The sequence below is a fragment of the Ranitomeya imitator genome, chromosome 7 (genome assembly GCF_032444005.1).
Source record: "Ranitomeya imitator isolate aRanImi1 chromosome 7, aRanImi1.pri, whole genome shotgun sequence".
Classification (NCBI taxonomy): domain Eukaryota; kingdom Metazoa; phylum Chordata; class Amphibia; order Anura; family Dendrobatidae; genus Ranitomeya; species Ranitomeya imitator.
Window position 1 is genome coordinate 224,205,995 of NC_091288.1, and position 18,707 is coordinate 224,224,701.

An 18,707-nucleotide genomic window follows, 5' to 3' on the forward strand; every position below is an offset into this window, starting at 1 on the left:
CCTCCTGCGGTCTTCTGTGGTCATTCCTCTGCCCTTTGCTCTCTTTTCTCCCTCCTGCGGTCTTCTGTGGTCATTCCTCTGCCCTTTGCTCTCTTTTTTCTCTCCTGTTGTCTTCTGTGGTCATTAGTCTTCCCTTTAATCTCTCATAATATCATAATAATAATAATCTTTATTTTTATAGTGCCAACGTATTCCTCAGCTCTTTACAGTTTTGCACACATTATCATCACTGTCTCCGATGGGGCCCACAATCTAAATTCCCTATCGTTATGTCTTTGGAATGTGGGAGGGAACCGGAGTACCCGGAGGAAACCCATGCAAACACGGGGAGAACATACAAACTCCTTGCAGATGCTGTCCTTGGTGGGATTTGAACCCAGGACCCCAGTGCTGCAAGGCTGCAGTGCTAACCACTGAGCCACCGTGCTGCCCTTTGCTCTCTGTTCTCTCTTCTGTGGTCATTCCTCTGCCCTTTGCTCTCTTTTCTCTCTCCTGCTCTCTTCTGTGGTCATTCCTCTGCCCTTTGCTCTCTTTTCTCTCTCCTGCTCTCTTCTGTGGTCATTCCTCTGCCCTTTGCTCTGTTACTTCCTTTCCTCTTCTCTGTTGTCTCCTTTAAATCTTATGCCTTCCTAAGAGTAATAATAAATATCATATGACTCTGCAGCTGATTTGATTGATCGGATGATGGGATGGATGACTGCGCCGTCCACACTGTGCTCTGTGTGATCTGCTGCTGATGCAGCTGTTGTTGTGTCCTAAGAGCGACAGGTCCGGGCAAGCTCCAGGGTGCAGGGTGCGTGAGGGGTGTCTGACCCGCTAATCTCTGCCCCACCCGAGCTCGTCCAGGCACATAACATTCCCCTCACTCACATGGAAGAGATCACACCCGGATACAACGGCAGGTGGAAGAGAAGGAAATAGGAGTGATCTGCAGAGGACAGGAGAGATGGAACTGTGCAATGTATGTATACAGGAGGAGTGGTACTATACAGTGTATATACAGTGGAGGAAATAAGTATTTGATCCCTTGCTGATTTTGTATGTTTGCCCACTGACAGATATGAACAGTCTATAAGGTAGGTTAATTTTAACATTGAGAGATAGAAAACCTAAAAAAAAATCCAGAAAAATCACATTCTATAAATTATATACATTTATTTGTATTTTGCAATGAGAAATAAGTATTTGATCCCTCTGGAAACCAAGACTTAATAATTGGTGGTAAAACCCTTGTTGGCAAGCACAGCAGTCAGACGTTTTTTGTAGTTGATGATGAGGTTTGCGCACATGTCAGGAGGAATTTTGATCCACTCCTCTTTGCAGATCATCTCTAAATCATTAAGGTTTGGAGGCTGTCGCTTGGCAACTCGGAGCTTCATCTCCCTCCATAAGTTTTCTATGGCATGAAGGTCTGTAGACTGGCTAGGCTGTTGTGGATTCTGTTTTTGGGCTCCCTCTGGTGGTTACTGATGGTACTGGGTGACTTGTGTTTTCTGCGGTCTCTGGTGTCCACCTGTTCTATCAGGATATGGGAGTTTCCTATTTAACCTGGCTTTCTTGTCATTTCCTCGCCGGCTATCAATGTAATCAGTGTGTCTTGTTACCTCTGCTTCCCGCTTCTGTAATCTTCAGGACAAGCTAAGTTTTTGATTTTCCTGTTCCACGTTTTGCTTAATTTTTGTCTTAGTCCAGCTTGCAGATATGTGATTCCTTTTTGCTGGTTGCTCTAGTGGGCTGATATTACTCCTCATGTTCCATGAGTTGGCACATGAGTTCAAGTAATTTCAGGATGGTTTTTTTGTAGGGTTTTTCGCTGACCGCGCAGTTCACTTTTGTATCCTCTGCTATCTAGCTTTAGCGGGCCTCATTTTGCTGAATCTGTTTTCATAACTACGTATGTGCTTTCCTCTCATTTCACCGTCATTACATGTGGGGGGCTGCTATTTCTGTGGGGTGTTTCTCTGGAGGCAAGAGAGGTCTGTGTTTCTTCTAATAGGGGAAGTTAGTCCTTCGGCTGGCGCGAGACGTCTAGGAATCATCGTAGGCACGTTCCCTGGCTACAGCTAGTTGTGTGTTAGGTTCAGGATCGCGGTCAGCTCAGTTTCCATCACCCTAGAGCTTGTTTTGTTTTTTGTGCTTGTCCTTTTGTGATCCCCTGCCATTGGGATCATGACACTAGGCCACTCCATGACCTTAATATGCTTCTTTTTGAGCCACTCCTTTGTTGCTGTGGCTGTATGTTTTGGGTAATTGTCTTGCTGGAAGACTCAGTCACGACCCATTTTTAATGTCCTGGCGGAGGGAAGGAGGTTGTAACTCAGGATTTTACAGTGCATGGCTCCATCAATTCTCCCATTTATGTGGTGAAGTAGTCCTGTGCCCTTAGCAGAGAAAAATCCCCAGAACATAATGTTTCCTCCTCCATGCTTCACAGTGGGAATGGTGTCTTTGGGTCATAAGCAGCATTTCTCTTCCTGCAAACACGGCGAGTTGAGTCTCATCTGACCACAGCACCTTCTCCCAGTCACTCACAGAATCATCCATATGTTCATTGTCAGACTTCAGACGGGCCTGCACATGTGCCTTCTTGAGCAGATGAACCTTGCGGACACTGCAGGATTGTAAACCTTTACGGTGTAATGTGTTACCAATGGTTTTCTTAATGACTGTGGTCCAAGCTGCCTTGAGATCATTAACAAGTTCCCCCCGTTTAGTTTTAGGCTGATTTCTCACCTTCCTCATGATCAAGCAAAAGGTGAGATTTTGCATGGTGCCCCAGATCGATGTCGATTTACAGTCATTTTGTATTTCTTCCATTTTCTTCCTATTGCACCATCAGTTGTCTCTGTCATGAAGCAGGGTTGTCTGGTTGCCCCCAGTTCTTTCTTCAAGGATTTATTTATATCCCACTTCCCAGTTCCGGTTTGGAACCTGCAGCTCTCTGGTGCCCCCTTACCCTCAGGTCAGCCAGGGAACTGCACCTAGGATAATTTGTCGCTAGAAAGGCTGCCTGCTATGTACTGGCTATTGGGCACACTGCAGCGAGGGCAATATACTGTAACTACTCCCACTCAGGAGAGAACTATAATTATCAACGCTGTCCGTCGCTGCCAGTTTTCCCAAAGGTTCAGGACACTTCCGCTGCCACCAGCTCCTATTTCCTAATTAATAACGGGTCAGGAGCCAACCCAATTAGTAGCGTAATTTACTTCAGAGGACGTAAAAGTAGGTTATAGAGCAAGGAGAAACGAAGCTAGTAATTTTATATATTTTACTCCAAAAGTAGGCAGTTTGCAAAAGTATAAAAAAGATATTATAAAAGGAGACCATTATCGTATCTACAGACAATTACAAAATTAAAGGGATTAAAAGAAGAAAAGAAACTTACAGTTCTCTCATATCTTGGCTGACCATGCGGCAGGGGGGAAGGGTGACATCAAAATGCATCACAGAGCGTCTCTCAGCTATCTTCCTGGACAAAGACTAGTGCAAAATGACTTCCCACTAACTTATACATGTGCCCAAAACCAAGGCACTTCCCCTGTGCTGACCTCACAGAGTGGGCTGAATACTCCCCTTTCTGAAAGATTTGAAATCATGCTATTACCCATTTATCTTGGGGTGAACCTCGTAGAAGAAAGAACATTATTATTATGCTCCGCGTGCATTTAAGTCCACACACAACTTGGCTATGAGCCTCGGTTAAGCAGTAATGCATGTCTCAATTTCTGCTAAGCGCTGAGCTTCCAAAACCCACCAGATGGGAGCACTGTCCCTGTGGTTTCCAGAAAGATGAGCTGCTTCTTTCTGTGAATATCCTGTGTGGATATATTTGGTCTTAAAGGACCACTGTAGCTAGAAAAAAAGGGATTGCCATGTGTTGCTACTCTTTACTTTCAGATTCACAGCTGAGTGCAGGGGGAGGGGAGAAATGGTTTAGAATTACACAAAGTTGACAGGCATAGAAGTGTATTGACCCACAGGCAGCTGGGGGGAAGAGAGGGGTGGTCAGAAAGCCCACAGCATGTATCTGTACACAGACCTAATCGATGTAGCGGAGCTCAGTGTGCGTGATAATAAAGAATCAAATACATAATATTCCTGACACCTCCCCCTTTTGGACTGTGCTACGGAGGCAAGACCTCTTGGTACTCCTCCATGCGCACCTCAGCAGGTTTGCCCCAGTGGGACAACCCGTCAGCATTGCCATGCTTGCTGCCTGTTTTGTGTTTGACTGTAAAGTCGTACTGCTGCAGGGCAAGGCTCCAGCGCAGCAACCTTCTGTTGGTACCAGACATGGATTGTAGCCACCACAGAGGGTTGTGGTCGGTCACCACATTGAAGGTGTGACCGTACAGGTAGGGCTGCAAATGTTGCAGGGCCCAGGCACTCCTGCTTGATGGTGGAATAGGCCACTTCCCTCAGCAGAAGCTTCTGGCTCAGGTACAGCACAGGGTGTTCTTGGTTCCCCAAGTCAACCTGGCTGAGCACAGCACCGAGGCCACACTCGCTGTCGTCGGTCTGTACAAGGAACGGTCGACGGCGGTTGTCACGATAATGAAAATATGCCATGTTCTGAGTGTAGTTCTAGAAGGTTCCATGACACACACACACACGCTGCAGATTTGACCCCCTCCTTTTTTCCCCCACAGCAGCACCAAGCAGCTATGCCACACTGCCTGTCAGCTTTGTGTAATCCTATACTCCTTCCCCCCTCCCTCAGGAATGCTTTTGTTTGCAGCCATGCATCCGCTGCGTTGTGTGAGAATTATTCATGATGAATAATTCAACCTCAGGTGGTGACAGAGATATGAAAGTTTTATATATTTGGGATGAGCGACAATAGGGCTACACACCAGTGCATATTCTAAGCGCAGCGCCTAGCTCATGCCAAGAATGGTAGTTCCATCATTGCTATACAGTGTGCCATCCCCGAGCTACAATGGGTAGGAGTTTTCAGTATGCTTCAGACCCTCTGAGAAAAGAGGAGTGTATTTCATAACTCAGCCCACTCAGTGATGTCACGACCAGAGGATATATCTTAAACCTGCTGAGTTATGAGTCAGTCTTTGCCCAGGAAAAGAGCTAACAGCAGCTCTGCAAGCTGCTCTGATGCATTTTGATGTCGCCCCTCCCATACGACATGGTTTGCCATGATCTGAAATTATATGAGGGAACTGTAAATATTTTTTTTTCAACTTTAATCTCTTTTTATTTGTAATCGTTCTGTATATACACAATTGTCTAATTTAATAATATCTTTTTACACTTTTGTAAACACTGCCTACCTTTTGGAGTAAAATATATAAAATTACTATCTTCGTTTCTCCTTGCGCTATAATGTACTTTCACGTCCTCTGAAGTAAATTACGCTACTAATTGGGTTGGCTCCTGACCAGTTATTGAAAAAGGAATAGGAGCTGGTGGCAGCCGACCGTACTGAGCTTGTTGGGTAAAGCTGTCAGTGACTGAACGGGGTTTATAAGTGTATTGCATGGCTGTGGCTGGGAATAATTTATATCACCCTCGCTGCAGTGTGTGCCCCACAGCCAGTACATAGCAGGCAGCTTTTCTGGTGACTAATTTTCCTAGGTTCAGTTCCCTGACTGACCTACGGGTAAAGGAGGCGCCAGAGAGCAGCAAGTTCAAAACCGGAACTGGTAAGTGGGATATAAATAAATCCCTTTCAGAAAAGAACCGGAGGCAGCCAAACAACCCCGGTTCATAACATATTGGTGTCAGCAGTGAGGATGATAAATGGGCCTAATGAGCCGGTTTTTTGGTGGGTGGGGAGGTTGGGAGGGTCTATGACAACATACAGCACATCACCGTGGGGGGGCCATGTCGCTAAAGGCCTCAAGGACACGGGCTGAATGAACCCTCATCCGACCTGAACTGGTGGCCCCTGAAGAGATTATTCTGGGGAAAACCCTGACTGTCACCGGGATTAGGGGTATCCGTTGTCCCCTGCCAGTGGCCCGGGTGTTTATAGATTGGCGTGCTGGGAGCATGGTAAAGGATGTGGGGTTGTCCAATAACTTGCCCACTGATGTTTTGTTGGGGACTGATTTGGGGAGAATGCTTGCATATTATGTCCCTGATTTCCCTACCCAATCTGATGCTAAGGGTGATGCAATGCGAATAATAATGACGGGAATTTACATGCATACCCTGAGAGTGATATACCAGATAATGCTTTATCTCATATTGATGATGATGAGGATGAAAATTTGCATGTTTTACCTGCTAACCATTTATTTCCTGACAATGATGTGTCTACAGGTGCAGGAGTGCTCAGCCACGTCACTCTGCAGGGTGAAATGGCTGAGGAACCACTAAAAGAAGCAAGCGATGGTGCTAAGGGAAATGGGGATATGCATGGGAACCATGAAGAAGGTGATGCCGTGCAACTGACCAGTGCCACAGAGGAAGGGATCTGCCCCATAGGTAGCACTGCTCCTGAGGTGATGGGGTGGATGGGGAGGTAGTACCCATAGCAGCGCCGAGTGATAGTTCTGTGGAAATCCCCGGGGAGACAGTCTACATAGCTGCTGTCACCCGCAGGCAGAGTGCCCGGAAAGCAGATAACGGTCTGCCTTCTGGATCCTCCTCAACCCTGAATCCAGGTCAGGTCCCAGAGAGTTCCTGTGGGGAAGGGATCCTGATGTCGATTCTGGCTGCCTCCAGCCACGAGTTCCAGGCTGCTCTGCACTCAGATTCGAGCCTGAGAATTTGAAACACCTCACCGAGATGTCCACCTCCGTGACTGATAAGGAGAGGGTGTTCTAGTAACGAGGGAGGTTATAATGGGAGACAGTTCCTGGTCAATCCCAAAAGGAGTGGTTGAGGGAAAGACAGCTGGTCGTCCCGTACCAATTCAGGGGTGAGTTGTTGCGGATTGCCCATGAGGTCTCACTCGTTGGACACTTGGGGGTAAGCAAAACTAAGGCCCGGCTGTCTCAACACTTCTATTGGCCCAAGATGGGGACAGATGTGACAAACTACTGCCGCTCCTGTTTCACCTGCCAAAGAGTGGGGAAGGTGGGGCCTGCTCTTAAGGCTCACCTGATCCCTTTGCCAGTGATAGAGGAGCCTTTCCAGAGGATCGCGGTGGACATTGTGGGCCCGTTGGCCGTCCCCAGCAGCTCTGGAAAGCAATGCATCCTTACTGTGGTAGACTACTCTACCTGGTACCTAGATGCAGTGGCTCTGTCCTCAACTAGGGTGGATAAGGTGGCGCATGCACTGTTGGCCATCTTTTAACGGGTAGGATTTCCCAAAGAGATGCTTACCGACCTAGAGACCCAATTCATTTTTCGCCTAATGGAGGCTCTCTGTAAGAAAATGAAGGGGAAGCATCTGGTATCGAGTGCGTATCACCCCCCGACCAATGGTTTGTGTGAGCACTTCAACAGTACCCTCAAACAGATGCTACGCATGCTGGTTGAGACCCAAGGGCGTGACAGGGAGTGGTACCTCCCACACCTGCTATTCGCTTACCGATAAGTTCTGCACGCCTCAACAGGGTTTTCCCCCTTCAAGCTCCTGTATGGCAGGCAAGTCCGGGGACCTCGTGTGTTGGTAAGGGAATCCTGGGAAGAAGAGCTGAACCCTTCTGAAGTGTCCATCATGGAGTATGTCATGCGCTTCCGTGAAAAGATGAAGACCTTGACGCCGTTGGTGCATGACAACCTGACGCAGGCTCAGGCAGATCAGAAGCACTGGTATGACCAGAATGCCCGGGAGCGGACCAACCAGGTGGGTCAAAAGGTGCGGGTGCTGGTCCCCGTACCAAAGGATAAGCTTCAGGCAGCCTGGGAAGGCCCGTACGTCGTCCATCAACAGCTCAACCCAGTCACGTACGTGGTTACGCTTGACCACGCTCGAGGAAGGCGAAAGGCCTTTGACATCAATATGATTAACGCTCATCATGAACGTGAAGCCTACATCCTACCAATCTGCAACCTGCCCGAAGACGGGGAGGAAGACCCCATCCTGGACATGCTTGACACCGGGAATCATGCCCCACTACGGCAAACACCCAGGAGATCGATGAGATGTTACAGCTGGGGGTGTTTCAACGGTCCAAAAGTGCGTGGTCCTCATGCCCAAAAAAGAATTGGACCACCCCATTCTGTGTGGACTAAAGGGGGCTCAATGCCATCACAGCCTCTGATGCGCACCCAATGCCACGCATCGAAGAGCTGCTTGAGCGGTTAGCTAGTGCAAATTATCTGTCCATTATGGATTTGAGTTTGGGATACTGGCAGATTCCCCTGAGCCCCAAGGCGCAGGAGAAGTCTGCCTTTATCACCCTCTTCAGACTGTACGAGTCCATGGTCATGCCATTCAGCATGAAGAATTCCCCTGCAACTTTCCAACTGATGGTCAGCCACCTGCTTCAGGGACTGGAGAAGTATGCAGTGGTGTACTTGGATGACATTGCCGTCTTCAGGTCCTCCTGGGAGGAACACTTGCAGCATCTACAGGAGGTGCTCAGGTGAATTCACCAAGCAGGCCTGACCATGAAGCCGGCATGAGAGAGGTCCACTACCTGGGGCACGGGGTAGGCAGGGGCTTCATGAGGCCAGAGCCTGGGAAAGTGGACATGATTTTGTCCTGGCCCACCCCCCAGGATGAAGAAACAGGTGATGTCCTTCTTGGGCACTGCAGGGTACTATAGGCGCTTCGTACAAAGCTATAGTAGCCTGGCAAAACCCTTGACGGACCTCACCAGGAAAAGGCTACCCCAAACTGTCAAATTAACAGACAGCTGTGAGGTGGCTTTCCAGGCTATGAAAACAGCCACGTGCAACTCTCCCGTGTTAAAAGCAGTCGACCGTTCCTGGTACAGACCGACGCCAGCGAGTTTGGCCTCGGTGCTGTGCTCAGCAAGGTCGACTTGGGGAACCAAGAGCACCTAGTGTTGTACCCGAGCCGGAAGCTTCTGCCGAGGGAAGTAGTCTATTCCACCATCGAGAAGGAGTGCCTGGCCATGGTCTGGGCCCTGCAACGTTTGCAGCCCTACCTGTACGGTCCCGCCTTCACTGTGGTGACTAACCACAACCCTCTGCGCTGGCTATAATCTGTGTCTGGAACCAACAAAAGGTTGCTGCGCTGGAGCTTCGCCCTCCAGCAGTATGATTTTACAGTCAAACACAAAATGGGCAGCGAGCATGGCAATGCAGATGGGTTGCCCTGCTGGGGCGAACCTGCTGAGGTGTGCATGGAGGACTACCGAGAGGTCTTGCCTCCGTAGCTCAGTCCAAAAGGGTGAGGTGTCACTATAATATAAATATGCTATATTCTGAGTTTCTTCCAGAAGGTTCCATGGCTTTCCAGACACATCCTGTGGGCTCTCTAACCCCCCCTCTCCAGCTGCATAGGAAACTCTTCTTCTCACTACACACTGCACACTGTGCAACTTGATACCAGCGTGTAGCAGCCCCACTGAGAAGTTTATGGCTTTAAGCTGGCTAAAGGCAGCTGTGGTAACATGCTCTTTTGTTCATGTACAAACTTAATAGTAGGGCATGACTTGATTCCAATTAGTGACAGAGATGTGAAAGCTACATATTTGGGATGTGCGCTGGGACCCCTTGCAGCGCTGGGGTCCTGGGTTCTAATCCCACCCAGGACAACATCTGCAAAGAGTTTGTATGTTCTCTCCGTGTTTGCGTGGGTTTCCTCCGGGCACTCCGGTTTCCTCCCACATTCCAAAGACATACTGATAGGAATTCTAGATTGTGAGCCCAATCGGGGACAGTGATGATAATGTGTGCAAACTGTAAAGCGCTGCGGAATATGTTAGCGCTATATAAAAATAAAGATTATTATTATTATTATGTGCAACAATAGGGCTACACACAATTGTGTTTTCTAAGCACAGCACCTAGCAGAAACAGATTACATAGTAACATAGTAACATAGTTAGTAAGGCCGAAAAAAGACATTTGTCCATCCAGTTCAGCCTATATTCCATCATAATAAATCCCCAGATCTACGTCCTTCTACAGAACCTAATAATTGTATGATACAATATTGTTCTGCTCCAGGAAGACATCCAGGCCTCTCTTGAGGCCTTACTACTTAACCGGGTCACTCAGCTACCCCATTTGTAGACTTAAGTGGAAGCTACCTAGTGAGAAGATATGCAATACATTCATGAAAACTCTACAAGGTTCCCAGCATACGCTAGGATGAATATGAGTTTTAATAAAGTTCTGAGTGTCTCTGGAAAGGCGAGTGGAGTCCATAGCTGCACCCACTCAGTGATGTCATGACCAGGGGGTATAAGTGAGTGGGAGCTCATTTTTCACTAGTCTTTGCCCAGGAAGATAGCTGAGAGACACATCTGTGATGCACTGGGACATATGCTCCCCTCCCCTCCCAGCCGCATGGTCAGCCATGATATGAAAGACCTGTAAGTCTATTTTCTTCCGTTAATCCCTTTTTATTTTGTAATCGTCTGTATATACATCATTGTCTCATTTTATCATATCTTTTATAGTTTTGTAAACGCTGCCTACCTTTTGGAGTAAAATATATAAAATAACAAGCTTCATTTCTCCTTGCTCTATAACGTACGTCCTCTGAAGTAAATTACACTACTAATTGGGTTGGCTCCTGACCTGTTATTGATTATGGAACAAGAGCTGGTGGCAGCAGACCATACCGAGCTTGTTGGGTAAAGCTGGTAGCGATGGAACAGGGTTTATAAGTGTATTCCTCGGCTGCGGCTGGGAATAATTATACCACCCTCGCTGCATTGTGTGCACCACAGCCAATACATAGCAGGCAGCCTTTCTAGTGACAAATTATCCTAGGTGCAGTTCCCTGACTGACCAGAGGGTAGGGGGGGCGTCAGAGAACTGCAAGTTCCAAACCGGAAGTGGGATATAGATAAATCCCCTTCAGAAAAGAACCAGGGCCGGCCAAACAACCCGGTTCATTACAGTACTGTGCAGTGTATATATTCAGGACAGGAGGAGTGGTACTGTGCAGTGTATATATACAGGACAGGAGGAGCGGTACTGTGCAGTGTATATATATACAGGAGGAGTGGTACTGTGCAGTGTATATATACAGGACAGGAGGAGTGGTACTGTGCAGTATGTATATACAGGAGGAGTGGTACTGTGCAGTGTATATATACAGGAGGAGTGGTACTGTGCAGTGTATATATACAGGAGGAGTGGTACTGTGCAGTGTATATATACAGGACAGGAGGAGCGGTACTGTACAGTGTATATATATACAGGAGGAGTGGTACTGTGCAGTGTATATATACAGGACAGGAGGAGTGGTACTGTGCAGTGTATATATACAGGAGGAGCGGTACTGTGCAGTGTATATATACAGGACAGGAGGAGCGGTACTGTGCAGTGTATATATACAGGAGGAGCGGTGCTGTGCAGTGTATATATACAGGAGGAGCGGTGATGTGCAGTGTGTATATACAGGAGGAGTGGTACTGTGCAGTGTGTATATACAGGAGGAGTGGTACTGTGCAGTGTGTATATACAGGAGGAGCGGTACTGTGCAGTGTATATATACAGGAGGAGTGGTACTGTGCAGTGTATATATACAGGACAGGAGGAGCGGTACTGTGCAGTGTATATATACAGGAGGAGTGGTACTGTGCAGTGTATATATACAGGACAGGAGGAGCGGTACTGTGCAGTGTATATATACAGGACAGGAGGAGCGGTGCTGTGCAGTGTATATATACAGGACAGGAGGAGCGGTACTGTGCAGTGTATATATACACGAGGAGTGGTACTGTGCAGTGTATATATACAGGAGGAGCGGTGCTGTGCAGTGTATATATACAGGAGGAGCGGTGCTGTGCAGTGTATATATACAGGAGGAGCGGTGCTGTGCAGTGTGTATATACAGGAGGAGTGGTACTGTGCAGTGTGTATATACAGGAGGAGCGGTGCTGTGCAGTGTATATATACAGGAGGAGCGGTGCTGTGCAGTGTGTATATACAGGAGGAGTGGTACTGTGCAGTGTGTATATACAGGAGGAGTGGTACTGTGCAGTGTATATATACAGGACAGGAGGAGCGGTACTGTGCAGTGTATATATACACGAGGAGTGGTACTGTGCAGTGTGTATATACAGGAGGAGTGGTACTGTGCAGTGTATATATACAGGAGGAGCGGTGCTGTGCAGTGTATATATACAGGAGGAGCGGTGCTGTGCAGTGTGTATATACAGGAGGAGTGGTACTGTGCAGTGTATATATACAGGAGGAGTGGTGCTGTGCAGTGTATATATACAGGACAGGAGGAGCGGTGCTGTGCAGTGTATATATACAGGACAGGAGGAGCGGTACTGTGCAGTGTATATATACACGAGGAGTGGTACTGTGCAGTGTATATATACAGGAGGAGCGGTGCTGTGCAGTGTATATATACAGGAGGAGCGGTGCTGTGCAGTGTATATATACAGGAGGAGTGGTACTGTGCAGTGTATATATACAGGAGGAGTGGTACTGTGCAGTGTATATATACAGGAGGAGTGGTACTGTGCAGTGTGTATATACAGGAGGAGCGGTGCTGTGCAGTGTGTATATACAGGAGGAGTGGTACTGTGCAGTGTGTATATACAGGAGGATGTTATACAGAGAACCTTTTATTCTTTCTCTCCTGTCGTTTTTTTCTTGCTCAGAAGTTGCCGGAGGAAATGAACTCTTTTCTGTTTTCTCATTAGAATTCTACTATTTCTCCTTTTGGGGTTTTTGATTCCTGGTGTCACTTTTACTCAATAATGGTTGACTACTTTCTCTATAAAATGCACATAATTCTATCGCACGTTATCGTGACATAATCATCTCCTTCTTGACTTCTACTGATCTGTAATTATATCAAGAAGGAAAAGGACGCAAAACAAAGTAAAGCCATAAATTGACTAAAGTACAAAATGTAGAAACTCTTCTAGAAAATAACAACTTTCTAGGAGTTTGAGCCCAATGTCCGCCCCGACTACGTCAGTCCATTGACTCCGCTGTCTGCCATTACGGATGTCAGGTCCCGTACTTGTGAAGCCCATCAGGAGACCTTTGTCTGGGAGAGGTCTTCTCCAGACAGGTGAATCAGTCAGGGAGGAGATACAGTGGGACTTTATGAGGGGAGGAGGTTATAAGGGACATGTATAGGAGGGAAGCCTTGGAGCAGGTTGTATCAGCCCTCCATCAGGTGAGTGATCTCATCAGCACTTGAGGGCTGTAAACCTGTCTGTAGATATCTCACACACTTCCACGGAGGCTGAGCTGGTTTTTGTGCTTCCCCTGTCTTTTCCACCTGGTGCCTCATTGTTCATCATCTTTCCTCTCCACTGCTCTCTCTGGGCTGTGGAGGGGTCATTCACCTGGACGTAGACTTTCCGGACAAGACACTCAGCCTGCAAGTCTACAGTGACCATGAGGCATCATCATATGTGGACACTTTTGCTTCTTGTCTCTACAGGTGAGTAGACAACATAGCAGTGAGAATGATCTTCTAGATAAGTTCTGAAATAACGAGCATGGTCATCTCATAAACCTCCAGTGGTGGTGGAATGACGACTATTTCCATAAACTCATGGGTCCAAAAAGACACACACCTGCCGAAGGGCAAAGGATGTCCTTCTTCTCCTTCTCACTCTCCTTGGACGTACACTTTTTACTGTTCATTATCTGTTCTATCGTTTGTTCTGCATCCTTTTTCTTCTCTTTCTTCCTACTCTTCATCTATTTCTTCATCTTTATCATCATCTTCTTCCTTATCTCCATCTTCTCCATCTTTTTAATTACCTTCTTTGTATTTTCCGTCTTCTTTTTTCAGTGTTCAGATATTTTGATACATTTTTCTTTCTTACTTTTCTCCTTCTAAGTTTTCTCCTTCTTCTTACTTTTCGTTTTATTCCTGTTTCTGCTATTCTCCCTTTTTGTTTTTCTCCTTAATTTTTTTTTTCTCTTCTTGTATTTTAATATTGTTTTGCATTACGTTTTTCTTTTTTTCTGTTTCTTTTTTCCCCTTCTGCTTTTTCCTCTTCTTTTCTACTCTGCTGATTCCTTCTCTTAGACCCTGATTCGTCAATGCTAGCATCGTGGATGTGTCTCGATGAACAGTGCCAGATTCATGGAGGGGTAGATGCCTGAGCTGCTGCGCCGCGCCCCGAGAGACACTGCAGAGACTTGAGTACATTTCTGCTTTACTTTTTGGCACTTTTGCGATGTACATTATGATGAATTTTCCAACTCAATTCAGTCATGGCCCCCAACTGCAATGGACCTCCCAATTCCTAAATAATTGGTGAAGGTGCCCAAGACGGCCATGAAGATGCCAAAAATCACAGGAGTGGCTGAAGAATTTTGTCACCTTTCAAACAATTTTACACCAGAATTCTATTAAAAGTTGATGAATCAGGGCCCCTATTTTATTTCTCCGTCTTACTCTTTTCTTTCTTACTCATCTTCCCCTTGTTAATTTTCTTCTTATTTACTTTTTTTACCCTTCTTATTAGTTGTTCGTAAACTTTTCTTTTTTACCTTTTCTTTCTTGTGCATACCCTTCATCTTTTCTTTCATATTTTTTTCTTCTCCATCTTATTATTATTTAACTAAACATAATATTTTCTGTTGTCTTCTCCTTTTTATTATTTTGTATTTTCTTTCCCTTCTTTTACTTCATGCCTACTATCTTCTTCCTTGTTTTGTTCTTCACCTTCCTGTTATTCTGTTTCAAATTTTTCATAATCTTATTTTTTTCTTTCTTCTCCTTTTGATTCCTTTTCTTCCTTCTCATCTTCTTACACCTCTTTTTATTCTCCTTACTCCTCTTCTTAATCCTCTTTTTTACTTCTCTGGTTCTTACATCTTTTTCTTTCACTGCTTTTTCTTACACCTCTTCTAACTCTTCTTCAATTCTTTTCTTTTTACAGATTTTCTTACTCCTCTCCTTCTTTCATCTCTTATTTATTTTCTTCTCGCTCTTTTTTTCGTCTTCTTGCTGTTATTTCTCTTCTTCTTTTTCTTCTTCTTCTTACACAACTTCAGCTTTTTTTTTTACACAACTTCTTACTCTTTTTCTTATAAACAAATGGAAAGCCAGATCTAAAATTGTGCTGCTAGCTCCAACCAGACCATGAAGGAACAGTGAAGGCTATTTGGACTTGTTTTTTATTTGCCAATGTGTTTTGAAGCACACAACACCTATGTGCTCCAAAACACTTTGACAAATAAAAACGGAGTCCAAATAGCCTTCACTGCTCCTTCATCGTCTGCTCGGAGCTAGCAGCACAAGTTTACATCCGTTTTTGATTTGGCTACATTTTTTCTGCCTTGATGGATCCACAGTAGCCTTCTGCTCTTGCAAGCTAAAGCCGGAGTTGTCACAACCTTGTATGGGGAGAATAAAGAGTTTTCTGTTTTCCCTCTTTTACACCAGATAAGACCCTGCTTGTGCTTTGTCTCCCAGCCTAATTTTATCCAAACTCTTTTTCTTACACATCTAATTTTTTTTCTTTTCTTTTTTTATTACAGCTCTTCTTACTATTATTCTCCTCCTCACCACGCTTCTTTTTTTCTGTTTTTATGCTTACTCTTCATTTTCCTCTTCTTCTTATTACACCTCTTTTTACTCTTCGGCTTGCTGTTTTCCTTCTTTCACCTGTTCATTTAATTCTTCGTCTTCTTCCTTCGTCTTCTTCCTTCGTCTCCTTCTTTCGTCTTCTTCCTTCATTTTCATCCTTTGTCTTCTTCTTTCCTCTTCTTCCTTCGTCTTCTCCCTTAGTCTTCTTCCTTAGTCTTTTCCCTTCGTCTTCTTCCTTCGTCTTCTTCCTTTGCCATCTCCCTTCGTCTTCTCCCTTCGTCTTCCCCCTTCGTCTTCCCCCTTCATCTTCTCCCTTCGTCTTCCCCCTTCGTCTTCCCCCTTCGTCTTCTCCCTTCGTCTTCTCCCTTCGTCTTCTCCCTTTGTCTTCTCCCTTTGTCTTCTCCCTTTGTCTTCTCCCTTGATCTTCTCCCTTAGTCTTCTCCCTTAGTCTTCTCTTAGTCTTCTCTCTTAGTCTTCTCTTAGTCTTCTCTCTTAGTCTTCTCCCTTAGTCTTCTCCCTTAGTCTTCTCCCTTAGTCTTCTCCCTTAGTCTTCTCCCTTAGTCTTCTCCCTTAGTCTTCTCCCTTTGTCTTCTCCCTTTGTCTTCTTCCTTCGCCTTCTCTCTTCATCTTCTCTCTTCATCTTCTCCCTTAGTCTTCTCTCTTAGTCTTCTCTCTTAGTATTCTCTCTTAGTCTTCTCCCTTAGTCTTCTCCCTTAGTCTTCTCCCTTAGTCTTCTCCCTTAGTCTTCTCCCTTAGTCTTCTCCCTTTGTCTTCTCCCTTTGTCTTCTTCCTTCGCCTTCTCTCTTCATCTTCTCTCTTCATCTTCTCCCTTAGTCTTCTCTCTTAGTCTTCTCCCTTAGTCTTCTCCCTTAGTCTTCTCCCTTTGTCTTCTTCCTTCGCCTTCTCTCTTCATCTTCTCTCTTCATCTTCTCCCTTCGTCTTCTCCCTTCGTCTTCTTCCTTCGACTAGGTTCACATCATCATTAATTCCATTATTTTGTTAGGGACCGGAGACGAGAATTGTTGCTCCGGACAGTTCTGTCACATGATGGACACCAGCGATTTGTCAGGTTTCCATCATTGCATCGGCCATTTTACCAAATCAATAGGGCAAAATGCTGCACGATATGTAAAATGATGGAATCTGAGGCAGATTCCTCTAAAAGATGCTGTAACACAGACCCTCACCCCCACGTGACTTCTCCTTTCTTGGCCCCGGATATGGAGGCCATGGTAATAAAATGTCTTGTCGTGAGCTGAACAAAAACACCACTTTATGGGGCAGCTATACACCGGCTGAGCACTTTGGGGTGATCTAACATCTTCTGTATTCTGTGACACTTGGAGTGTTTTTATTTTGCTTCTCATCACATTTATGATATCTTGGGGTCATGAATCTGTGGTGAATCCGCTGCGTCGTCTCACGGTGATGTGCACGTTTTAAATGGCGTCAGTCAGCGTCACACACGGGGCAGATCTAATCTTGTCTAATATGCAGATTCAGCACCAGGAGATGATTTGGTGACAGCTTTTTACTCCCATTATCTAACCCATACGAAAAAATAGCAAATAAGAAATCCGGCTCTAAGCGTCGCTCCTGCAAAACCAAAACTGACGGCGGCCCATTATGGGCAGGTGATCGGAGCAGCCTGCAGGATCAATTTGATTTGGAGTGAGCTTTTTCTATCCAACAAATTTTGCACAATTATTTTACACAGTATGGATTTTGCTGAATTTGGCACAAAATTAAAATGAAAAGTTGTAAGTGGAGAGACAGACGCTGGCGGTCCGACTTTCCGAGGAGAAGAGATTTATTGTGGCTGAAGGAAGACAGCCGACCAGATGATATGAACGTCGTGGGGCTAAACTTGGTGGATTCTGTTTGTAAATCACCTTCATAACAATGTATCTATATGGCTCTCTGCATAAATGAGTACACCCCTTGTGAAAAGTAAGATTAATCCAATATCTCACTGGACACAAGAACAATTTCCACTTTTTGACAATTCTTGGCTTCACAGATCATTTTCTCCATAACTTGACAGTGAGGTTATAATATAACTGTCATGGGTTTACCTAGACAGAGAGGAGCCAGAAGACCGCAGCGTCTGATTTCTCCTACTCCTGCACTGGTTAGAAGCACTTCACCTTCTTATTAAATGGTGTAAGTATCTTTTAGTAGTGCAGGGGTTAATCTGCTCAGTTGAGAGCTCCTGGAAGCTTTCCTGCATTAAGGCTCTCAGCTGTGCACGGTTAGCCATTCCTATCTCCTATATTATCTGGGTCCTGTATAGCACTCATTGTCAGAGTTAGCTTCATTCTGCATGGTTGGAGGTTGTTGGTTATTATTGGGGAAGGTGTTTGGTGGATTTATTTGTGGCTGTTCATAGGTTTTGAGTGTGTGCGAATTCCCTTTCTTCTCCTACTTTGATTTAACCCCATCCTCCTCTCCTCGATGCAGTCCTCTGTTATATGTGTGAGTATATTTGTATGTTTGGTACTTTTTGATATCCCTGTTTGTATTACCTTGTTAGTCTGGTTGGTGTACTATGGTACACTACTACTCCCCTCTTCCCTGGGTGAGGGAAGGGTACAGACTGAGGGCAGATTCAGGAGCTCTGACAAGGTACGTGGCCCCAGCGTCTTCACCATCACAAGTAATCCAGGCAACAGGGTGAGCTAGGGCACCCCTAGCGTTAGAGACAGGGAAAGAGCCCCTAGTCGCGGTACACCAAACAACACAGCAGAGACAATAACTGTTCAGTTTTACTTAAATTGGTTGAAGGAGAAATGAGTACACCCCCATGAATAACTCCTCCATCTAGTATTGTGTGTGACCTCCATGATGTGTAAGGAGGCATCAAGTCTTCTAGGCCTTAAATTGGCATGATTGGCAGTAATAATGCTCCGTCTGTGGCTGACAGTACTGATGCTCCCCCATGATTGGCAGTAATAATGCTCCTTCTGTGGCTAATAGTATCGATGCTCCTCTGTGATTGGCAGTAACAATGTTCTGTCTGCGGCTGATAGTATCAATGATCTTCCATGATTGGCAGTAATAATTCTCCGTCTGTGGCTGATAGTACTGATGCTCCCCCATGTTTGGCAGTAATAATGCTCCATCTGCGG

At 45.7% G+C, this 18,707-nt stretch overlaps 1 protein-coding gene across 2 annotated transcripts in view; it reads left to right on the plus strand.

Annotated features, from left to right (window-relative positions):
- Positions 1-671: 671 nt before the first annotated feature.
- LOC138645704 (serine protease 27-like) overlaps positions 672-18,707 on the plus strand; it is a 49,069-nt gene continuing 31,033 nt past the window's right edge. The window contains exon 1 of one of the 2 annotated variants that reach the window (XM_069735181.1): positions 672-961. Coding sequence is in view for 1 of the 2 variants with exons in the window: in XM_069735180.1 (XP_069591281.1) it covers positions 13,428-13,473 (46 nt within the window). In the remaining variant the exon portion in view is untranslated. Of the gene's footprint in view, positions 962-13,309; positions 13,474-18,707 lie in introns of those variants that run through there. The other variant, XM_069735180.1, reaches the window with a different exon arrangement.